At 41.4% G+C, this 25,178-nt stretch overlaps 1 protein-coding gene across 1 annotated transcript; it reads left to right on the plus strand.

Annotated features, from left to right (window-relative positions):
* Positions 1–20,314: 20,314 nt before the first annotated feature.
* Positions 20,315–21,160, plus strand: LOC110704212. The gene has a single exon (XM_021882008.1). The coding sequence runs from the start codon at positions 20,315–20,317 to the stop codon at positions 21,158–21,160; it is 846 nt and encodes a 281-aa protein (XP_021737700.1).
* The last annotated feature ends 4,018 nt before the right edge of the window (positions 21,161–25,178 follow it).

Raw genomic sequence — 25,178 nt, forward strand, 5'->3', positions numbered from 1 at the left:
GCGTCAGGGCACTAGCTCACAGTTACGCCGAGTACGTGGTGTACTTGAGAGAGAAAGGTGAGCCAGAGCCTGAGTCCTTTGACGCCTAGGTTAACGCCAACAATGGGCCCCCCGCGCCTAAGCTACCTGGTCCGGGTGTAGCACAGAGATTCCCTCAGATGATGAGGAAGAGGACCAGGAGGAGCCGTCTGCAAGCCAGAAGTGATTTTTCAGCGGCAGTACGCCAACTCTCTCTTTTTATTTTTACTTTAATCTGCGGCAGTATGCAAAAACTTGCTTTTCCAGCCTGCGTGCCGAGTATTCTTGTATTTTACCGGTTGTGGAGGCGGGTTAATTAACAATGTCTCTTTTCCTGGACGGGGTCCGGTTAACATTTGAACCACTACAACTGTTTGGTTGGGTGGACTCTTATTGAATGCACCGACTGGGTCAGTTTTGATCATTGGATTTTTGCATTTTTGCGTATATGCCTGATTTTTGCCTTAACTTATCAAAAGCGTGCGGCGATTTTTTTAACTATCTTAGCTTATCAAAAGCCGGCTGTCCTTGCCCCTGGACGACTGTGTGGTTGGTTTCAAATGGAGTTGATTGATTGACTTGGGAACGTCTGATGTTGCAAAGAGCATGACACGTTTGTAAGTCAATCAATCACAGTAGTGATTGCCCCAAACCAAGTGTACAGCCGTACACCAACAGGCGTTCCAGTCACTATCCAAACGGTGTTTGTCCGTCTTGGTAGAGATTGCATAGCAATTGCACAATTCTTTTGCCCCAATTGAGATAGAAAATGCAACTTTGGAATAAATAACCTAAGTAAGAACTTCAGTCGATGACCGATTGATGCCCAAGGGCATCCGGTATTCGGTAACTTGATCGTTCCTCATAGATCATTCTGGTCAGATGGCTGTGAGTTGACCAATTCGGTCGTTCAATTTTTGTCATCTGCATAGGTACGTAGAACCGACGAATAGTCTGTTCTCTGCGAGGATTGCACCCGGAGGGGTGTCGCCGGACGCTTTTGTCCATGTTGGGACAGGCGATTTTATAAAATGAGCAACCATCCGGCCATTTTTAGCCTTTGGTCTTGTTTGAGACCGGTTGTATAGCCACTAAGCGTTTTTGTGCCTAGTTTTTAATCGGAGCATTGGCCGAACGTCATTGAATTATACTAAATATCGAACTTAGTTAGTTAAATAAGAAGTCCGTCTGGATCATTACCCAGGTGGACATGCAATTATTAAGTCATACCAAGTATCAAACTTAGTAAAATAAATAAAGAATCCATCTGAGTATTACCCAGACGGTTAAGCAGTTATAAATTTTACTATGTGTCAAACTTAGTTAGCTAAATGAAAAATCCGTTTGAGTATTACCCAGGCGGAGCATCAAAACAGTTTTGCAAACAAAGTCTGAATTCTCATTAATTGACTCCCTGTTTACAAAAACCTTACATTCTCAGAAGTAGTACTTTTTTAAATTGTCTACATTCCAAGTTCTAGGCAGGCGCCTGCCGTCTGGAGTTTCCAGGCGATAGGTGTCGTCCCTTACTTCTTCATAGATCTGGTAAGGGCCTTCCCAATTTGGTGTTAGCTTTCCCAACTCATTGGCCCTACCGGTTGCCTCTATTTTTCGTAACACTAAGTCATCAACCTTCAAAGGACGCTTGTGTACTTTCTTGTTGTAGGCTCTGGTCATTCTCAGACGGTAAATCTCATGACACAAGGTGACATTGCCCCTGCGTTCTGGGAGTGAATCCAATGCCAGACGCATTGCTTCCCAGTTTGCCTCCTCATCATATAGCATGACACGGAGAGTCGGCTCGTAATGTTCGATGGGCAAGACAGCTTCAGTACCGTAAACCATGAGAAATGGGGTTTCACCGGTTGCCCCCTTTATTGTTGTCCGAATGGCCCATAGGACATGGATTAACTCTTCTGCCCATAAGCCACCAGCTCTTTCAATTTTCTTCTTAATGCCGTCTGAGATGAGTTTGTTGAAGGCTTCAACTTGGTCGTTTGCTTGGGGTCGGCCGACGGATGCAAAACAGCTTGAGATCCCTTGATATCCTAACCAGGTTTTGAGCTGAGGCGTCTCAAACTGAGGATCATTATCTAACACCATAGACATAGGTACCCCATACCGGGTGATAATGTTCTTCCAGATGAAGGAAATTACGTCTAAGGTCTTGATGTTCTTAACCGCCTCAGCCTCCACCCACTTGGTGAAATAATCCACAACCATCAAGATGTAGCGCTTTCTGCCTGGAGCAGGCTTGTAAGGACCAAAAATGTCCATGCCCCATTTTGCAAACAGGATTGGGCTGTGGATGGCCGTCAAATCAGTAGCCGGACGGTGAATAAGTTTGCCACATTTTTGGCACTTGTCACATTTCTTCACCAACTCCTTGGCGTCTGCCTTATGAGTGGGCCAAAAATAGTGTCGTCTGGCTCTGATGGCTAGGGACCTGCCGCCTATGTGGGAGGCGCAGAATCCCGAGTTCAAGTCTTCGAGAACTTCCTTCCCCTTTTCTGGGGTGACACACTTCAACAGGGGCTTTAGAAACCCCGCCTTGAAGAGTTCTCCGTTTCTCAACTCGAAGTTTGCAGCTCGCTTCTTCAGGACGGCTGCCTCTTGTGGCGAATCAGGAAGTGTACCGACTGAAAGATAGGCCCGGATGCCATCCATCCAGGTAGAGCTTCAGTCCATAATTCCAATAGGATCTTCATAGATGCTTCTTTTTTCAAGAACTTCCCAAAAGACTAACCGAGGCATATCATGGCAGGAGGAAGATGCCAGTTTTGACAATGCATCCGCCTGGTTGTTTTTCGACCTAGGCACTTGATTCAGACGGAATTTCTCAAGTGCCCCAGCCTCTTCTTTGACTGCCTGAAGATATTTGGTCATAGCCGGATGAGTTGCCTCATATTTTCCCTCATACTGGCTAACGACCAATTGTGAATCAGAGTAGGTGTTAATTTTTATGGCCCCTGCCGCCTTACACATACAGATACCGGCTAGCAGGGCGTCATATTCCGCCTCATTATTAGAGGCCTGAAACTTGAAGCGTAGTGCATAATCAAATCTGACCCCTTCAGGAGACTCGTAGATTACACCTGCACCACAGCCGTTCTTTTTAGAGCTCCCGTCTACGTACACTTTCCAAACCTGATCGAGATTATCCGAAGCCACCGGACGAGTCATTTCAACAAAGAAGTCGGCAAACGCCTGACCTTTCACTGCCTTTCTTGGTTCGTAAGTGATTTCAAGACTTTGCATTTCAATAGCCCATTTCAACATTCTCCCGGATGACTCCAAGGTAGACATTGGCCGCTTGAGTGGCCGGTCTCCGGATGTGCCAAAAAGTAAGGCTTCAGTTTTTTGAATGCCATATACAAAGCAAGGACAAATTTTTCAACCATGGGGTACCGGAGTTCAGCATTTTTGAGAACATGGCTAATGAAGTAAACCGGGAGCTGCACGCCGTCTCGCTCAGCAAGGAGAACGACACTGAGAGCATGATCTGAGACGGCTAAATACATGTACAACGTCTCCCTAGGCAAAGGACAGACCAGCCTAGGTAGAGAATGCAAATGTTCTTTTAACTTCTGGAATGCCTTCTCAGCATCGTCCCCCCATTCAAACCTGGTCTTCTTCCTGATTGCTTGGAAGAAGTAAAGGCATTTGTCGCCTGACCGGCTGAGGAACCTCCCCAAGGTGGCCAGACAACCGGTGAGTCTCTGAACTTCCTTGACAGAACGGGGTGACTTCATGTCAATCACCTCCTGTATCTTTTCGGGGTTAGCCTCTATCCCCCTTTGATCAATCAGGAATCCGAGAAACTTTCCAGACTCAACACCAAAGACGCATTTCTTTGGGTTTAACATGACCCTATGCCGCCTGAGGGTGGTGAATGTTTCTCGGAGATCAGCAAGGTGATCCGCCTGTTGCTTGGATTTGACTATCATGTCATCAATGTACGCCTCCACATTCCTCCCAATTTGATTAATGAAGACCGTAGTAATCATCCGTTGGAAAGTGGCAGCGCATTTTTCAAGCCAAACGACATCACAGTATAACAACATAACCCCAAATCAGTGACGAAGGTCGTCTTCTCTTGATCTTTCTTCTAGAGGGGTATCTGATGGAAGCCAGAGTAGGCATCCATAAAGCTCATCAACGCATGACCGGCTGTAGAGTCGACCAGACTGTCGATCTTTGGAAGCGGGTAGCTGTCCTTTGGACACGCCTTGTTGAGGTTTGTGTAATCAACACACATGCGCCAGGTCCCATTCGGTTTCTTAACAAGGACCACATTGGCCACCCAGTCGGGAAAATTACAAGGCCGAATGAACCTGGCGTCTAGCAGCTTTTTGACTTCGGCAGTTGCCACCTGACTTCTTTCCTCGCCGTGGTTTCTTTTCTTTTGCCGGATGGGCTTCTTTTGGGGTCCACGGCGAGTTTGTGGACAGCGAGATCCGGGCTGACGCCTGGCATCTCTTCCACTTCAAAGGCAAAAATGTCTTTGAATTCCTTCAGCAGAAGGTGCAAGCTTGCACCCAAGGTAGCATGAGCAACCGTCCCAACCTTTATAGTACGTTCTGGACGGCTGTCATCTGGAACAAGATCAATATTTTCACCTACCGGTTGGGGACGAAGCTCGTCTGACCGTTCACCGGTCAGTGATTGCTATTTTTTCTTTTTCTTCACCTCCACCAGCAAAGGTGCCTTTCTTTTCTTCCCGACTGCTGGTAGGGCGGGGGCTTGGTCGGCATCCTTGACATTGTCAAGGTCTATTGGTTCCTGGCCGCCTGGGGCCACAGTATCTTTGACGGCTGAGAGGTAGCATTCTCGGGCCGTCTTCTGATCCCCATTCAGGGAACCAACAGAGCCGTCATCCCTCTCATACTTGATGAGCATGAGAGACGGGATGATTACTACCTTGGCTTCGTTGAGAGTTGGTCGGCAAAGGATAATGTTGTAGGCGGTCAACTCCTCAACGATCAAGAATCTGACGACAATATGTCGTCCTTGGCCTTTCTCCCCTAGCCGGATGGGTAAGTCAATTCTCTCGGCTGGGTAGACCATCCCACCCCCAAAACTAACCAAGGGGTGGGTGACCGGATGCATGCTGCTGACATTGTATTTCAGCTTTTGCAGGCACCGGAGGCTGATGTTGTCTGATGAGCTGCCGGTGTCAATAAGGATTCGTTCAACCAGCTGGTTGGCAGCCTTACATTCAATGACGACCGGGTCATCATGCGGACGGCGGACGCTGCCCCTATCCTTCTCAGTGATCAAGACGTCTGGGAAGGAGATGCTTGCAGACTCCTGCTCATCATCATCTTTGCCCATCTTTCGAAGATGGCTTTTGGTGCCCCGGATGGTAGGGCCACCACAGGAGAACTCGCCTGCTATTGTGTAGACCGGCACCTTATCGGTATCTGAGCTACTAGCAGGCTGGGGGTAGTCTTGGAGGACTGACCCTTGTTCTTATTCTTTGCCCCGGCTGGGGACTTAGAAATGTAAGAGTTTAACATCCCCTTGTCAGCCAGACGGTTCAACGCCCGTTGTAGGCTGAAGCAGTCGTTGGTGTCATGGCCAACCTCCTCATGTTATTGGCAAAAATTGCTCTTGTTCCTTGATTGAATGGAACTTTTCATTGGATTCGGCTTCTCTAGGGATAGCCGGTCCTTAATTTCCATGAGGATGGAGTTGCAGTCCTTGTTAAACTCGTACTTAGGGACGTACGGTTTAAACTCTTTCTTTTTCTTCTGGGACGGCTGGTCAGGGTCATTAACCGCCCATATTTCTTTTCTTTTCATGCTCTTTTCTTTATTTTTGGCCGGCTAAGCAGACCGGCTGTCTTTCTGCTTTTCGGACTTCTTGGAGTCCGACTGGTTACCAGGCGAGCAGAGGTCGATAGCTTGAATGTAGCTTTCCGCCTCCCTCAGCGCCGCCTGTAAGGTGAAAGCCCCTTTTCTGACTAGGTCGAACTTAAAGGTCGAACCGTCTCTCAGACCCTTAAAAAAGTCTGTAAAAGCTACCTCATCAGACAGTCCTTGAATCTGAATTCTGATCAGATTGAACCGCCTGACATATGAGCGCAACCCTTCTCTCTCTCCCTGCTTAACAGTGCTTAAGTCAAGACTTGCTTTTTTAGTAGGGATGTTCATTGAGAAATTAAAGCAAACAGGAAGGCGAGCTTCCTGAAACTGTCAATGGACCCGGCCGGCAATTTGCCAAACAATTGTTGGGCAATGCCCTTTAATGTAGCCGGGAAGCATCGACACCAAGTAGCATCATCCAACCCCTGTAAGTACATGAGGTTGGTGTATGCCATAAGGTGATCTTCCGGGTTGGTGGTACCATCATAGGTACCCACCAATACATTCTTAACCTTGGTCGGCTATGCCGCCTCGGTTATCTCCCGGGTGAACGCAGAAGGTTGTTCACCCAAGCGTAGCAAACGGAGCTGCCAGTCCAGTGGCTGGACATTTTGATATGCCGCCTGACCTCCGAAGAGAGCCGGGTGCATGAAGTGAGGGGGATACTGACCGTAAACCGGAGTAGGTACATACGGTACAGTTCCAATCATCTGAGGGCCAGAATGGACGGTATTACCGCCTGTCTGGCTCTCATGCAGGGAGAGAGCATTCCCTGCGGATGTGTTGTTAAAGCTGTTAGAAAATTTGACGTTGAAGCAGACTCAGACAGCTGTTGATTTCTCTTCCGGTTGATTATTTCCCGGGCATCAAGAGATGATTTTTTACTTCCCACCGGCTGTTGAGTCCGGCGGGTATTATTGGTATTCCTCTTATGAAGAAGAATTTTGGACCAATCAATGGTCCCGGCTGCCTTCTCTTTTTGATGGGGAGTTGGCTGCCGATCTTTGACTGACTTCTCCTTTTCAAGAGGAGTCTTCTTGCCCGACTAACCTCTACTTGGGCCAGCCTGGCTCTGGGTGATCATATCTTTAATTTCACCCTTGAAACTTGTCATGAATCTCATGAGTTCGTCTCGGGTGACAGGTGCTGATCTAGTGGCCGTATGGGTTTCCCCTTTCGGCTGCCCAAGGGGTCGACTTGTACCCGCCTGGGTGGCACCCCGCTCTAGAGTATCTCTGGGCCGGATGCGCTTGATTCTGAGAGAGCCATCATCGGCTGTAAAGGTTTCGACCTGAGGATCTTCATCCTCCTGGTCTGTAAAGACTTCTGGGTCATCGCCCAGACGGTTAGGGGGTGGTAAAGACTCTTGAACCATCTTCGAGGTACTCTCCCCACAGACGGCGCCAAATTTTTTGGGTGTTTTTGTCCCTCGGGAGAGTTACAGCACGAAGACTGATCCGGCGTGAGCTGTACCTGCAAAACAAACGAAGACACCCGTTGGGTGGTGCTCCGCCTCCGACGAACAAGTTAGTAACTTGGGGGGTGAGAAAAAGGTGCGGAAATTTAGGTGGGTCTCTGCTCGGATTCCAAGCTCAGATGTCTCTATCACAGGGACAATTTGTAATAAATGGTAAAACGTGCCCTCCGAAAGAGGGGAATCTCCCTATTTATAGGGTCCTCGGGATTTGTGCCCCTGATTAGGTCACGGAACCCTAATCATTGGTGGGCTGCGCCGCATTGCGGCTTTCTCGCGATTTGGGCCTAAAGGTCGTTTTTTCCCCAGGTTTCTGGAGTGACACGTGTCAAGCAGGGATAGATCCACTTTGGGCCATCTTGGGATTGACACGTGTCATCCTCTGATTGGAACACGTGGCAGGGTAAAATTACCCTAAACAACTGGCTTCAGGTAATTCGTTCTTCTTCATCCGCCATTGATGATGAACTTTGTACTACTCCATGTTGTGACAGTGTATTAAATTTTGATAATCCAACTCCTATTTTGATGCTTGAGAACACTAATTGCAATATGAATGCCTTTTCCCCAATTTCTAAGAACCACGATTTGCAGTCTCCTATTTTTTTATCTCCAAACTCTAATTCTGTTGCTCGACTGAGTTGGAGAGAAAGCTTGTTTAAGGGGATTAGGGATGAGGGTGTAGACCTTTCTGGGGAGAGGAATGGCTCTGTAAGGGGTAATAGTGATAAGGTTCAAATTAACTTTGAGGATGTGCAACCTGAGATTGATTTCTAGAATTCTGTAATTGTTTGACATGTGATTGGAATTAAGCCACCTTTGTCTATTATTAATGGGTTTGTTAGGAGAATATGGGGTAAATTTGGTATAGACAAGGTCTCTTTAATGGCAAATAGGATATTCCTGGTTCGATTTAGGACTGTTCATGCAAGGGATAGAGTGTTGGGTTCAAGACCTGTATGGTTTTATAATAAGCCTCTAATAATGAAAAAATGGGTGGTGGGAATGGATCTTGCTGATGAACCAGTGGATTTAGTCCCTATTTTGGTAAGAATGCCTGGATTGAACCTTAAATACTTGGGACAAAAGGTTCTAATGAAGCTGGCTTCAATGATTGGAAATCCTATCAAGACTGATAAAGAAACTGCTACCAAGGAAAGACTAGAGTATGCTCGGATTATGGTGGAGGTGAAGTTCAATACTGCGTTACCAGAATTCATTGAGTTCTTGGATGAATTTGGTAACATAGTTAACCAAGAGGTGAAATATGAATGGAAGCCTATGGTGTGTAAGGTGTGTGGTGGGATTGGCCATGATGATGCTCAGTGTCCTAACCATAAAGTACAAGCTAGGAGAAAGGAGAGGCTGCAAGCTGAGAAAAATCAGAATATGAATAGACAATGGAAAAAGCCACAAAAAGTCTGGAAGCCAATTCAAAAACCTGTTACTCAGAATCAGAATGCTGGGAGCAGGACAAATACCTTGAGTGATGATCTGCAGGATGATGATACTTGTTAATAACCTCAGTTAATGCAGCCAGGGGTTATTTTGATCAGCAGCAGTGGTAATAGATTCAGTGTCTTGGAAGAGGGAGAGTGTTCTCACTCTTACCATGGATAAGCTTAGATTTTGGAATATAAGAGGTCTAAATAAAGCCAGCAAGGACTTTGATGTCCTTTGGTTTATTAGACATCATGGAGTTGGTTTATTTGGACTTCTTGAAACAAAGGTGAAGGCTGAGAAGTTTGGTGATGTTTTTAGTAGATTTGGAAGTGACTGGTCTGTTTGTGCTAACTATCCTTACCATAAAGGCGGTAGAGTTTGGGTGGTTTGGTTACCTCAGTTCTTTGATGTGACTGTGGTGAGATGTGAAATCCAGTTGATTCATGTTTATGTAGTTCACAAAGCTACTGGTTTGAGTTTTGACTGCACCATGGTGTATGGTCTGAATACTGCTGGAGCTAGCATCTTTGGGAGCAGATTGTTGAGCTTAGTGATAAGATTAAAGGACCTTGGATTTTGCAAGGGGACTTTAATAGTGTGCTGAATCTTAATGATAGAATAGGTAGCATTGTGTCCCTAGCTGAGGTTGAGCCTTTTAGATCTTGTCTAAGGCATGCTGGGCTTACTGATTGGGCTACATGAGGAATGTTTTATACTTGGAATAATAAATAGGAAGGTAAGGATAGGGTTTGCTAAAAGATTGACAGGGTCATAGTCAATAGTGATTGGATGGAGAAGTTTGCTGATATGCAAGCTACTTTTTTCCCTGAGGGGTTAATGGATCATAGCCCTTGTGTGATTAACTTGTTTGATTCTGGTAATCACACTAAAAAACCTTTCAGGTTTGTGAATATCAGGGTGGATTCTCCAGACTTTCTGCCTGGGATTAAGGATGTTTGGTGTAAAATGGTCTCTGGTACTCCTATGTTTCAATGTGTGAGGAAACTAAAAGAGGTGAAGAATTTCTTGAAAGAATCCAAGATGGGTAGGTTCTCTTATGTGGAAGTTGATGATGCAATTGCTGAGAAACATCTTGAAGACATTCAAATTAAGCTGCAAAGTGAACCTGGTAATGAAGATTTAATCAGTCAAGAAAGATTGGCCGGGATACAGTTTGCTAAAACACACACTAACAGATTTAACTTTCTAAAATAAAATTCTAAAGTTCATTGGCTTAAGGATGGTGATATGAACACAACTTTCTTTCATGCTATGATTAGGAAGAGAAGACTTCAGAATAATATTTACTATATTATAACTGATGAAGGGGTGGTTATCTGATCCAGAGCAAGTGTGTGATGCTTTTCTTCAATATTATCAAGGGTTACTTGTTACTGAGACTCAAATGATGGCAATATTCACCATGGGGTTATCTCTAAAGGTAAAGTGCTTTCAGAGGAGCAGGGCATTACTATTTGCAGGGAGTTTTGTGAGCAAGATGTTAAGAGAGCATTGTGGAGCATTGAGGATGACAAAGCTCCTGGTCCTGATGGGTTCTCCAGCAAGTTTTTCAAGGCTACCTGGAGCTTGGTTGGTCCTCACATCGCTAAAGTTGTTCTGGATTTTTTTAGATTAGGTAAGCTCCTTAAGCAGATTAATGCTACCACTCTTACTTTGATCCCTAAGGTGGAGCATGCTAATAGGGTCACTTAGTTTAGACCAATTGCTTGCTGCAATGTGGTTTACAAGATCATTTCTAAGATGATTTGTGAAAGATTGAAGGAAGTGTTGCCTGAGCTGATTGATGGTTGTCAAGGTGCTTTTGTGTTTGGGAGATCTATTTTAGATAATATTCTGATTTGTCAAGATATGCTTAAAGCCTATAATAATAAAAGAAAGCCTCCTAGATGTACTACAAAGGTAGATCTGAGGAAAGCTTATTATTCTGTCAATTGTAGATTTATTCATGAGATGTTGACTGCTCATAATTTTCCCACCAAGTTCATTTCTTGGATCATGCAGTGTGTGACTACTCCTTCTTTCTCTCTACTGCTCAATGGTGGTTCTTATAGCTTTTTTAAAGGGAAAAAGGGTGTGAGACAGGGTGATCCTATGTCCCCTCTCTTGTTTGTTATTGTGATGGAGCATCTAACCAGGCTTCTCAGGAAAATTGGCAAAAAGAAAGAGTTCAAGTTTCACCAAAGATGTGCTAATTTGGCTCTTAATCATTTGATCTTTTCTGATGTTTTGGTTCTATTCTCTTATGGTAATATTGAATCTGTTAAACTTCTTATTAGAGCTTTGAAAACCTTTGAGGCCAGATAAGGGCTTCAAGCAAACCTTGATAAAACAACAATTTACTTTGGGAATGTTCAACAACAGGTTCAGAATAGTATATTGATGAATTCTGGGTTTGTCATTGGTGATATGCCTTTTAGGTATCTTGGTATCCCCTTAAATGCCAAATACCTTAAAGTGAATGATTATGATAGTCTGATTGATAAAATGTTGGTGAGATTGCAGTGCTGAAGTATTAGAAACTTGTCATATATTGCTAGAGTTACCCTTATTAATTCTGTTCTTATGAGTTTGCATACATATTGGGCTCAATTTGCTCTTTTACCTAAGAAAGTGGTGGATAGAATTACCCAACTATGTAGAGCTTTCCTATGGAGTGGTAATGTTGTGCTGTCCAAGTCCCTCCCAATTGCCTGGGATTGGGTGTGCAGACCCAAGAAGTTTGGTGGCTTAGGTATTAGACATTGCAAAAACTGGAACAAAGCTGCCCTATGAAGCTATGTCTGGAAAATTACAAAGAAATCTGATTCTCTATGGGTTAGATGGGTTCTTGCTGTTTATATCAAGGATGATGATTGGTGGGATTATAAACCAAAGAAAGATGCTGGTTGGGCCTGGAAGCTGTTATGTAAGGTTAAAGATGAGCTTAGAGAGGGGTTTGAGACTGAGGAATGGTTAACTAAAAGATACAGAATCAAAGATGGCTATAAGTGGCTTCAAGGTAACATGGAAAAGGTAAATTGGTATGACTAGGTTTGGAATCACTTCAACATTCCTAAGCATACCTTTATCAACTGGATTTCAGCTTTGGATAGACTCACAACTAGAGACAGACTTGTTCAGTTTGGGGTCTGTGATTTTAGTGACTGTCTTCCGTTTGGTGAGGATGCTGAAACCTGTAATCACCTTTTCTTTGCTTGCAGTTATAGTGCAAATGTTATTGATGATGTTGCTCATTGGCTTGGATTTCCCAATTCTCTTCTGCATTCTCTCAATAGCTGGAAGAACTGGAAAAAAAGAGGTAAAAACTGTATTTAGTAGAAAGTGATCCTGGCTTGCTTGTCTGCAACAGTTTACAATATCTGGATGGCTAGGAATCATGCTCTCTGGTATAAAGCTGTTCTCAGGCCAGATTTGCTGTCAAAAGGTGTAAAGAGAGAAGTTGTGACTAGGTGTTAGCAGATGATCAATCACACCTGGAAGATTGAGGATTGTAAATGGTTGCAACATCTCAAGTCCTCCATTTAACTGTTTGCTGTCTTTAGTTGTTTTTTCTGGTTGTATTGGGTGTTGGGTGTGGATTTCTTGTGTTTGCAGGTCTGGTTTTCCCTGATCCCTTCCTAGAAGGTACCAGGGATCTCTTTGACCTGTTTTTGGTTTTTTGTTCCTGCTTTACACCCTTCCTAAAAGGTGGTAAGGCTGAACTTAAAACTTTGGTGGTTGTTTGTCTTTGTTTTTAGGCTTGTGTAGTTTTGGGTCCCTGCTTTTCAGGGTTGTATACTTATTCTTTTGTACAGTTTTTTTATCAATATACTTTTCTTACCTTCCAAAAAAAAGAATTAAATTAAAGTCAAACCCATTCAAACAAAGCTTTTTGAATCAAATGCAAGTCCATCACATTCAAACAAATCTTTTTAAATAAAATGAACGTCAAACACATTTAAACAAAGCTTTTTTTAATCAAATGAAAGTCAAACACATCAAAACAAGGCTTTTTGAATCGAATGAAAGTCAATTGTATTCAACGAAGCTAATTTAATCAAATGAAAGTCAAACACACTCAAACAAAGCGTTTTGAATCAAATGAAAGTCAATCACATTCAAACCAAGCTTTTAGAATTGAATAACAGACAACTGTATTAAACGAAGCTAATTAAATTAAATGAAAGTCAAACACATTCAAACAAAGCTTTTTGAATCAAATGAAAGTCAAATCCATTTAAACAAAGCTTTTTTAATCAAATGAAAGTCAAAAAAATTGAAACAAATCTTGTTAAATCAAATGAAAGTCAAACACATTCAAACAAAGCTTTTTAAATCAAATGAAAGTCAAACACATTCAAACAAAGCTTTTTGAATCAAATGAAAGTCACACATTCAAACAAAGCTTTTTGAATCAAATGAAAGTCAAACACATTAAAACAAAACTTTTTTAGCCAAATGAAAGTCAAACATATTCAAACAAAGCTTTTAAAGTTAAATGAAATTCAAACACATTCAAACAAATATTTTTAAATCAAACGAACGTCAAACACATTCAAACAAAGCTTTTTGAATCAAATTAAAGTAAAACACATTTAAACAAAGCTTTTAGTATTGAATAAAATTCAAATGCATTCAACAGAGCTAATTGAATAAAATAAAAGTCAAACCCATTCAAACAAAGCTTTTTGAATCAAATGCAAGTCCAACACATTCAAACAAATCTTTTTAAATCAAATGAACGTCAAACACATTTAAACAAAGCTTTTTTAATCAAATGAAAGTCAAACACATTTAAACAAGGCTTTTTGAATCGAATAAGAGTTAATTGTATTCAACGAAGCTAATTTAATCAAATGAAAGTCAAATACACTCAAACAAAGCGTTTTGAATCAAATGAAAGTCAATCACATACAAACAAAGCTTTTAGAATTGAATAACAGACAACTGTATTAAACGAAGCTAATTGAATTAAATGAAAGTCAAACACATTTAAACAAAGCTTTTTGAATCAAACGAAAGTCAAATCCATTTAAACAAAGCTTTTTTAATCAAATAAAAGTAAAAAAAAGTGAAACAAATCTTGTTAAATGAAATGAAAGTCAAACACATTCAAACAAAGCTTTTTAAATCAAATGAAATTCAAACACATTCAAACAAATCTTTTTGAATCAAGGGGAAGATTGTGAGGTTTGACTTTCGTTGACTTTCTCTCTTCTCTCTCTTCTTCATGGTTCTTCATTTTTGATTGGTTTTATGTGGTTGGCTTTTATCCTACTATTGCTACTGTTCTTCGTTTCTTTGCTCAACAATGAAATGATATGCAAAAACCAGATGTGTATTGGCATGATGATGGGTATTTTATTATCAATATGTGTTCTAGTGATGATAGAGATACTTTACTTTGCTCTAGTCCTCATATGTTCTTTGGAAAGCCTGCAATAGTGAAGCCTTGGTGCCCCAATTTTGATTTTCATGCTTAAATTCTTAGAACTATTCCTCTTTGGGTTAAATTCCCTAATCTCCCACTTAATTGTTGGGGATCTCACACTCTTCGCCGCCTTGGTAGTTTGCTTGGAGTGCCAATTTGTGCTGATAAGTGTACTAGACAGCTTAGAGTGTCTTTTGCTAGGGTTCTGATTGAAATTGATGTTACAAAGCCTATGCCAACCTCGGTGTGGGTTGAGAGTCCTTCAAAGGAATTATTAGAGATCATGGTGGTGTATGAGTGGGCTCCTTTGTTTTGCTCTAAGTGTAACAAGATTGGTCATGATTGCTCTGTTAAGCCACCTTTGCCTAAGCAGGATTTTAAGCAACCGACTCCTGTTCCTCCTAAGCAAAAGCAAGTTTGGGCTCCTAAGCCTACCCATGTTCCTGCTTCTACTGCTGCTGTTGATGTTGGGGTTTCTGTTCATGGTCAATCTATTATTACTCCACATGTTCATACCTCTAAGAATTCAGATGAGGGGTTGAGAATAGTAGGTAGGAAGACAAAAAGCCTGCAAACTAGAGTTCATCAGCCTACTTCTACCTCTAATGCCTTTGTTGCTTTATTTTCAAATGAAATGGATGGTGCAGGTGGTTCACTATAAATCCAAGCGGGGGTGAGGTTAATCCCCCTTTGGTGTCATGATTTACTCTGTCTGGAATGTCAGGGCCTGAATAACCCTGGAAAAGTTGCCTCTGTAAGGAGGTTGTTTCACTCTCATTCAGTTGATGTTGTTGGGTTGCTTGAAACAAAAATCAAATTGAAAAATGTTCTCACTTATCAGAGGAAGTTTGGCTCTTCTTGGCTTTGGTTGTGTAATTATGATAATTCTCCCAAAGGGAGGATTTGGCTTGGTTGGAATGTGGATAGAGTAAATATTTATGTCTTGAAGATTCATGAACAGTTCATTCATTGTACTGTTTCTTCTAAGGATTTCTCTACTCAAATTTTTCTCACTGTTGTCTATAGTCTTCACTCCATTCATGATAGGCTTTCTTTGTGGGAGGGGCTCAGAAGCATCTCTATCCAGCATTCTCCTTGGCTTTGTGTTGGTGACTATAACTCTGTTCTTCATGCTTCTGATAGGCTTCATGGTGCTGATGTTACTGATTATGAGACTAGAGACTTTCAGAATTTGGTTGATGATTTGGACCTCCCTGAGCTCAAAAGCAAAGGGTCCTTCTACTCTTGGTCTAATAAGGCTCATACTGGCCCTAGAACGCTCTCTAGACTTGATAGAGCCTTTGGTAATCAAGCTTGGTTAGCTTCTCATGGGCATGTGGAGACTGTTTATCTCCCTCCTTCTTTATCTGATCATAGTCCAATTTTGTTGGATATTTACTCTGGCCCTATTGGGAAAGGTAGACCTTTCCGATTTCTAAATTTTATTGCTGATCACCCTGATTTTCTTGATACTGTTTCGCAGGCTTGGGGCTCTGGTAGTTCTGTTTGGCAGAAGCTCAATTCTGTGAAGTCTAGTATCAAATCTCTTACTAGCAAGCAGTTTGGTAACATTGAGAAAAAGATTGACCAGGCTAATGTTGAGCTTTCTAGAATTCAAACCTTAATGGCTCAGAACCCTGATGATTTGGATTTATATGCTCAAGAATCTGATGCTATTAAGGTTGACAAGCACTGGAATGATATTCAGGAAAGCATCTTCAAGCAAAAATCTAGGATTAATTGGGTAAAGCTTGGAGATGGCAATTCTCACTACTTCTTCTCTGTGATGAAGACTAGGCAAGCAAGGAATAGAATTGACTCCATTTTTTATTCTAATCAGGTGTTGCTCAAGGATCCATATGCTATTTCTCATGTAATTATCTCGTTCTATAAGTCTCTATTAGGGACTCAGGCTCCTTGGCTCCCTGTTGTTGACCTTGTTACTATGCGGAGGGGTAAGCAGCTTAGCTCTGCTGCTCAGAGCTACCTCATTAGGCCTATTTCTCATGCTGAAATTGATGTCGCCCTTAAGGGAATTGATAACACTAAAGCTCCTGGTATTGATGGCTTTAACTCCTTTTTCTTTAAGAGAGCTTGGCATATTGTGAAAGATGATATTTATGCAAGTGTTATTGATTTCCTTAATAATCGGATCTTGCCTAGGCAATGGAATTGCACAATTATTACTTTGGTCCCTTAAGTCCTTTCTGCTTCTCATGTTAAGGATGTTAGACCTATAGCCTGTTGTACTGTGGTCTATAAGCTCATTTCTAAGGTCTTAACTGCTAGGCTTGCTACTATCATTGGTGAGGTGATTGATGATACTCAGGTAGGGTTCATTCCTGGCAAGCACATTGGTGACAATATTCTTCTTGCAACTGAATTGATCAAAGGCTATGATCACAAATTTATCTCTCCCAGGTGTATGGTTAAGGTGGATTTGAAGAAAGCTTATGATTCAGTTGAGTGGGGATTCTTGATCACTGTCATGTAGGAGCTTGGTTTCCCTCGGAGAATTGTTGATTGGATGTGGAATTGTCTTACTTCTGTCTCTTACTCTATTCTTATTAATGGTTTTCCTGCCCCCCCCCTTTGAAGCTAAGAAAGGGTTAAGACAAGGTGACCCTATGTCTCCCTTTCTTTTTGCTATTGGTATGGTATACCTCTCCAGATGCCTTAATGAGGTTAGGTTATCTCCTGATTTTAACTTTCACCCTAGATGTGAAAAGTTAAACCTAACTCACATGATGTTTGCTGATGACTTATTGATGATTTCTCGAGCTGATAGTGTTTCTGTTAAGCTTCTCTTCCAAGTCTTCTAGAAATTCTCGGGTGCCTCTGGGGATTTCTGATAATCTTGATAAAAGTGAAGTCTACTTTGGAGGAGTCTCTGTTGATGTCTAGAAAGAATTGAGGGAGCTTCTTGGTGTTTCTCAAGGCTCCATTCCTTTTAGGTATCTTGGGGTCCCTCTCTCTTCAAAGAAGCTTACTATTGTTCAATGTAGGCCTTTGGTGGAGAGAGTCACTACTAAAATTCAAGGATGGATGGCTAAAAATTTGTCCTATGCTGGGAGGCTTCAATTGGTGAAGAGTGTGTTGTTTGGTATTCAGACTTATTGGGCTCAAATTTTTATTCTTCCGAAGAAAATTCTGAAAGAGATCGAGGCTAGGTTCAGGTGCTTTCTTTGGACTGGATCCTCTGCTCCTGCTAAGAAGTCTTTGGTTGCTTAGAATAATGTCTGTCTTCCTAAAGTTTGTGGTAGCTGGAACTTGCTTTCCCTTCCTGAGTGGAATAAAGCAGTTGTCACTAAGTTACTCTAGGATATTGCTCATAAGGCTGATAATCTTTGGGTTAAGTGGGTCCATATCTACTATTTCAAGCATAAATATTGTTGGACCACCCCTACCCCTGCTAGATGCTCATGGTTTTTAAAGAAGATTTTGAGTTGTAGAGATATTGTGAATGATCAAGGGGGATGGGATGGGTTTGTTCAGGGCAACAAGTTGAAAATCAAGAAGCTTTACGCTGCTATTAGGCCTCAAGTGCCTAAAGTTCCTTGGAAGAGAGTTACTTGCCATAACTTAGCAACTCCCAAAAGTGTTTTTATCTTGTGGCTAGCTTTGTGGAATAGGCTTGTCACTAAGGATAGGTTGCTTCAATGGCACATCTCTTGTGATCCAAAGTGTTTCCTATGTCTGAATGGCAATTAAAGTGTTCAGCATTTATTTTTCGATTGTGATTTCTCTAGGAAGGTTTGGAGCAAGGTATTGGGTATCTTAAGTGTTTCCAAGCCTGTTCAGCAGTTTAGTGATGAGGTCGATTGGTTGAAGAAAATCTGTAGAAGTTCCAGATTGAAGAATAAAGTGATCCAAGGGGCCTTTACTGAAATGGTTTATGGTATTTGGATCCAAAGGAATGCAGTTCTGTTTACTGGTTGCTGCAAATCTGTTGATGCCCTTGTTCGGGATATTTTCTTTCATTCAGTTTTCTTTGTACCTCTGCTGCTGTGTTTGTTGGGTGTACTGCTGTGCTTTGCTGAGCTTTGTTGCTGCACTGCTGGTTGTGCTTCTGCACTGTGGTTTTGGTGCTTTTGTTGTTGCTGCAATGTGTTGCTGTTATGTTGTTTGCTGTTGCTGCTCTGCTATCTGCTGCTGCTATTTTTCTTCTGCTGCTGCTGCACTATTCTGCCTTGCTGCACCTTGCTGCTGATGCTGTGCTTTTGGTGTTACTGTGCACTGTTGTCTTGCTGCTGCACTGCTGGTTGTGTTACTGCACTGCTGTTTTGGTGCTGTTGTTGTTGCTGCAGTGTGTTGTTGTCTGTTGGTGCTGTTTGCTGTTGCTGCGCTGCTGGTTTATGCTGCTGTACTGGTGCTGTGCTGCTGCTGCACCTTTGCCTTGTTGTGCCTTGCTGCTTGTGCTGTGCTCTGCTGTTGGTGCTGCTGTGCACTGCTCTGTGCCATGCTGTCTGCTTTTGGTGCTAGCTTTGGTGCTCTTTTTTGTTGTTTATTTTTGTTCCATTGGTTTTCTGGTCGGTTTGCAGGCATGTCTGCTCCTGGCTGTAGTTTTTTTGGTGACTTTCGGGTGTTTGGCTTTGTTGTTTTTCTGGTTATTTATTGTCTGGTCCTGGTTTCCGGAACCCTTCCTAGAAGGTGGCCGGAAATCTGAGTCCAGTTGTTCTAGGCCCTTCCTAGAAGGTGGCTAGGTTTGGATCTAGAACTGGTTGTGGGGTGGCCTGTTGTTTTCAGGTCTTTTGGAGTTCTGGTGGTAGTTATAACTTAGCTTTTGTAAGTTGTAACTTTCTCTCTTTGGTAATAAAATCTTATTTTCCAAAAAAAAAAAAAAAGTTTTTTGAATCAAATGAAAGTCAATACACATTCAAACAAAGCTTTTTGAATCAAATGAAAGTTAAACACGTTAAAACAAAACTTTTTTAGCCAAATGAAAGTCAAACATATTCAAACAAAGCTTTTAAAGTTAAATGAAAGTCAAACACATTCAAACAAATATTTTTAAATCAAACGAACGTCAAACACATTCAAACAAAGCTTTTTGAATCAAATTAAAGTAAAACACATTTAAACAAAGCTTTTAGTATTAAATAAAATTCAAATGCATTCAACAGAGATAATTGAATTAAATGAAAGTCAAACCCATTCAAACAAAGCTTTTTGAATCAAATGCAAGTCCAACACATTCAAACAAATTTTTTATAATCAAATGAACGTCAAACACATTTAAACAAAGCTTTTTTAATCAAGTGAAAGTCAAACACATCCAAACAAGGCTTTTTGAATCGAATAAGAGTCAATTGTATTCAATGAAGCTAATTTAATAAAATGAAAGTCAAACACACTCAAACAAAGCATTTTAAATCAAATGAAAGTCAATCACATTCAAACAAAGCTTTTAGAATTGAATAAAAGACAACTGTATTCAACGAAACTAATTGAATTAAATGAAAGTCAAACACATTCAAACAAAGCTTTTTGAATCAAATGAAAGTCAAATCCATATAAACAAAGCTTTTTTAATCAAATGAAAGTCAAAAAAATTGAACAAATCTTGTTAAGTCAAATGAAAGTCAAACACATTCAATCAAAACTTTTAAAATCTATGCCAACCTCTGTGTGGGTTGAGAGTCTTTCGAAGGAATTATTGGAGATCAGGGTGGTGTATGATTGGGCTCCTTCTTTTTTCTCTAAGTATAACAAGATTGGTCATGATTGCTCTGTTAAGCCTTCTTTGCCTAAGCAGGCTACTAAGCAACCGGCTCCTGTTCTTCCTAAGCAAAAGCAAGTTTGGGCTCCTAAGCCTACCCATGTTCCTACTTCTTCTGCTGCTGTTGATGTTGGGGTTTCTGTTCATGGTCAATCTATTATTACTCCACAGGTTCATACCTCTAAGAATTCAGATGAGGGTTGGAGAATAGTAGGGAGGAAAACAAAAAGCCAGCAAACTAGAGTTCATCAGCCTGCTTCTACTTCTAATGCCTTTGTTGCTTTGTTTGCAAATGAAATGGATGGTGCAGGTGGTTTCACAATAAATCCAAGCGGGGGTGAGGTTAATCCCCCTTTGGTGTCATGATTTACTCTATTTGGAATGTCAGGGGCCTGAATGACCCTGGCAAAGTTGCCTATGTAAGGAGGTTGCTTCACTCTCATTCAATTTATGTTGTTGGATTGCTTGAAGGAAAAATAAAATTGAAAAATGTTCTCACTTATCAGAGGAAGTTTGGTTCTTCTTGGCTTTGGTTGTGTAATTATGATAATTCTCCCGAAGGGAGGATTTGGCTTGGTTGGAATGTGGATAGAGTAAAGGTTAATGTCTTGAAGATTCAAATTTTTCTCACTGTTGTCTATGGTCTTCATTCCATTCATGATAGGCTTTCTTTGTGGGAGGGGCTCAGAAGCATCTCTATCCAGCATTCTCCTTGGCTTTGTGTTGGTGACTATAACTCTGTTCTTCATGCTTCTGATAGGCTTCATGGTGCTGATGTTACTGATTATGAGACTAGAGACTTTCAGAATTTGGTTGATGATTTGGACCTCCCTGAGCTCAAAAGCAAAGGGTCCTTCTACTCTTGGTCTAATAAGGCTCATACTGGCCCTAGAACGCTCTCTAGACTTGATAGAGCCTTTGGTAATCAAGCTTGGTTAGCTTCTCATGGGCATGTGGAGACTGTTTATCTCCCTCCTTCTTTATCTGATCATAGTCCTATTTTGTTGGATATTTGCTCCGGCCCTATTGGGAAAGGTAGACCTTTCCGATTTCTAAATTTTAGTGCGGATCACCCTGATTTTCTTGATACTGTTTCGCAGGCTTGGGGCTCTGGTAGGTCTGTTTGGCAGAAGCTTAATTCTGTAAAGTCTAGTATCAAATCTCTTACTAGCAAGCAGTTTGGTAACATTGAGGAAAAGATTGACTAGGCTAATGATGAGCTCTCTAGAATTCAAACCTTAATGGCTCAGAACCCTGATGATTTGGATTTATATGCTAAAGAATCTGATGCTATTAAGGTTGTCAAGCACTGGAATGATATTCAGGAAAGCATCTTCAATCAAAAATCTAGGATTAATTGGGTTAAGCTTGGAGATGGGAATTCCCACTACTTCTTCTCTGTGATGAAGACTAGGCAAGCAAGGAATAGAATTGACTCCATTTTTTATTCTAATCAGGTGTTGCTCAAGGATCCATATGCTATTTCTCATGTAATTATCTCGTTCTATAAGTCTCTATTAGGGACTCAGGCTCCTTGGCTCCCTGTTGTTGACCTTGTTACTATGCAGAGGGGTAAGCAGCTTAGCTCTGCTGCTCAGAGCTACCTCATTAGGCCTATTTCTCATGCTGAAATTGATGTCGCCCTTAAGGGAATTGATAACACTAAAGCTCCTGGTATTGATGGCTTTAACTCCTTTTTCTTTAAGAGAGCTTGGCATATTGTGAAAGATGATATTTATGCAAGTGTTATTGATTTCTTTAACAATGGGATTTTGCCTAGGCAATGGAATTGTACAACTATTACTTTGGTCCCTAAAGTCCTTTCTGCTTCTCATGTTAAGGATTTTAGACCTATATCCTGTTGTACTGTGGTCTATAAGCTCATTTCTTAAATCATAACTGCTAGGCTTGCTACTGTCATTGGTGAGGTGATTGATGATGCTCAGGCAGGGTTCATTCCTGACAAGCACATTGGTGACAATATTCTTCTTACAACTGAATTGATCAAAGGCTATGATCACAAATTTATCTCTCCCAGGTGTATGGTTAAGGTGGATTTTAGGAAAGCCTATGATTCGGTTTAGTGGGGTTTCTTGATCACTGTCATGCAAAAGCTTGGTTTCCCTCAGAGATTTGTTGATTGGATCTGGAATTGTCTTACTTCTGTCTCTTATTCTATTCTTATTAATGGTTTTCCTGCCCCACCCCCCCTTTGAAGCTATGAAAGGGTTTAGGCAAGGTGATCCTATGTCTCCCTTTCTCTTTGCTATTGGTATGGAATACCTCTCCAGATGCCTTGATGAGTTTAGGTTGTCTCCTGACTTTAACTTTCACCCTAGATGTGAAAAGTTAAACCTAACTCACATGATGTTTGCTGATGACTTATTGATGTTTTCTCGAGCTGATAGTGTTTCTGTTAAGCTTCTTTTCCAAGCCTTCTCGAAATTCTCGGGTGCCTCTGGGCTGTCTGCTAATCTTGACAAAAGTGAAGTCTACTTTGGAGGAGTCTCTGTTTATGTTCAGAATGAGTAAAGGGAGCTTCTTGGTGTTTCTCATGGCTCCATTCCTTTTAGGTATCTTGGGGTCCCTCTCTCTTCAAAGAAGCTTACTATTGCTCAATGTAGGCCTTTGGTGGAGAGAGTCACTTCTTGAATTCAAGGATGGATGGCTAAACACTTGTCCTATGCTGGGAGGCTTCAATTGGTGAAGAGTGTGTTGTTTGGTATCCAAACTTATTGGGCTCAAATTTTTATTCTTCCGAAGAAAATTCTGAAGAGATTGAGGCGAGGTTCAGATGCTTTCTTTGGACTGGATCCTCTGCTCCTGCTAAGAAGTCTTTGGTTGCTTGGAATAATGTTTGTCTTCCTAAAGTTTGCGGTGGTTGTAACCTGCTTTCTCTTCCTGAGTGGAATAAAGCAGCTGTCACTAAGTTACTTTGGGATATTGCTCACAAGGCTGATAATCTTTGGGTTAAGTGGGTTCATATCTACTATTTCAAGCATAAAGATTGTTGGACCACTCCTACCCCTGCTAGATGCTCCTGGTTTTTGAAGAAGATTTTGAGTTGTAGAGATATTGTGAATGATCAAGGGGGATGGGATGGTTTCGTTCAGGGCAACAAGTTGAAAATCAAGAAGCTTTATGCTGCTATTAGGCCTCAAGTGCCTAAAGTTGCTTGGAAGAGAGTTACTTGCCATTTTTTAGCAACTCCCAAGAGTGTTTTCATCTTGTGGCTAGCTTTATGGAATAGGCTTGTCACTAAGGATAGGTTGCTTCAATGGCACATCTCTTGTGATCCAAAGTGTTTCCTTTGTTTGAATGGCAATGAAAGTGTTCAACATCTATTTTTTGATTGTGATTTCTCTAGGAAGGTTTGGAGTAAGGTTTTGGGGATCTTGCGTGTTTCCAAGCCTGTTCAGCAGTTTAGTGATGAGGTTGATTGGATGAAGAAAATCTGCAGAAGTTCCAGATTAAAGAATCAAGTGATCCAGGTGGCCTTCACTGAAACAGTTTATGGTATTTGGTTTCAAAGGAATGCAGTTCTCTTTACTGGTTGCTGCAAATCAGTTGATGCTCTTGTTCGGGATATTGTCTTTCATTCAGTTTGTAGAATCCCGGCGGGAAGCAAATATTTGATTGTCTAGGGCTTGTCTCGGGCTCCTTGTGCGTGTGTTCTGGTTTCTTTCCTTTTTAGTTGAGGTTCCCGTTGTTCATGTTTTGTTTGCTGTTCTTTTTATGCTGGTGTGGCTATTTGTTTGCTGTCCTTGTGCTTTTGGTGCTGTGCTCTTCTAGGTGTTCTGCTGTACACTGCTATGCACTGCTTTCTGCCCTGCTGGTTTGGCCTCTGCTTTGCTGTTCTGGTGATATTGTTGTTGTTGCAGTGTGCTGCTGTTGTCTGGTGGTGCTGCTGCATTTTATGCTGCTGCTCTGGTCTGCTCAGTACTCTGCTGCCTGCTTTGGTGCTGTTGTTGTTGCTGTAGTGTGCTGCTGTAGGCTGTGGGTGGTGTTTGTTGCTGCTGCTTTTCTTCTCTGCTGTTCTGTTGTGCTTTGCTGCCTGCTGACTGCTTTGCTTCTGGGTGTTCTGCTGTGCTGTGCTGAGTGCTACTGTTTGCTGCACTGCTGGTGTGGTGCTGCTTGTAGTTTGTGTTCTGCTGTGCTTTGCTGAGCTGCTGGGTTGCTGCAGTGTGTTGCTGTTATGCTGTTTGTTGTTGCTGCTTTGCTTTCTGCTGCAGCTGGTTTGCTTCTGCTACTGCTACACTGTCCTGCCTTGCTGCTCTTTGTTGCTGGTGCTGCGTTCTGCTTTTGGTGTTGCTGTGCCCTGTTTTCTTGCTGCCGCACTGCTGATTTTGTTAATGCACTGCTGTTTTGGTGCTGTTTTTGTTGCTGCAGTATGTTGTTATTGTTGCTTTGGTGCTCGTTTTGTTGTTTATCTTTGTTCTTTTGGTTTCTTTAGTCGGTTTGCAGGCATGTCTGCTTCTGGCTGTAGTTTTTGGTGACTTCGGGTGTTTGGCTTTCTTGCTTTCTGGTTTTTTGTTATCTGGTCCTGGTTTCCGAAACCCTTCCTAGAAGGTGGCCGGAAATCTGAGTCCAGTTGTTCTAGGCCCTTCCTAGAACCCTCCCTAGAAGGTGGCTAGGTTTGGGTCTAGAACTGGTCGTGGGGTGACCTGTTGTTTTCAGGTCTTTTGGTGTTCTGGTGGTAGTTATAACTTAGCTTTTGTAAGTTGTAACTTTCTCTTTTTGGTATTAAAATCTTATTTTCCAAAAAAAGAAAAAAAAAGCTTTTCAAAATTAAATCAAAGTCAAACACATTCAAACAAAGATTTTTGAATCAAATGAAAGTCAAACACAATCAAACAAGCTTTATGAATCAATTAAAAGTCAAACATAGTAAAACAAAGCTTTTTGAATTAAATGAAAGTCAAACATATCATAACAAAGCTTTTTTAATCGAAAGAAAGTTAAACACATTCAAACAAATATTTTTTAATCAAATGAAATTATTATGCATTCAAACAAATCTTTTTAAATCAAATGAAAATCAAATACATTCAAACAAAGCTTTTTGTATCGAATGAAAGTCTAACACATTAAAACAAAGCTGAATGAATCTAATGGTACTTATGTACAAATTCAAACAAAGCTTGTAGAATCGAATGAAAGTCAAACACATTCAAACAAAGCTTTTTATATCAAATGAAAATCAAACACATTAAATCAAAACTTTTT

Source organism: Chenopodium quinoa, unplaced genomic scaffold (genome assembly GCF_001683475.1).
Source record: "Chenopodium quinoa cultivar QQ74 unplaced genomic scaffold, ASM168347v1, whole genome shotgun sequence".
Lineage (NCBI taxonomy): Eukaryota > Viridiplantae > Streptophyta > Magnoliopsida > Caryophyllales > Amaranthaceae > Chenopodium > Chenopodium quinoa.

Bases quoted from the DNA above. Each gene is read 5' to 3' on its own strand.
- LOC110704212 (XM_021882008.1), top strand. From the start codon at position 20,315: ATGATTTACTCTATTTGGAATGTCAGGGGCCTGAATGACCCTGGCAAA.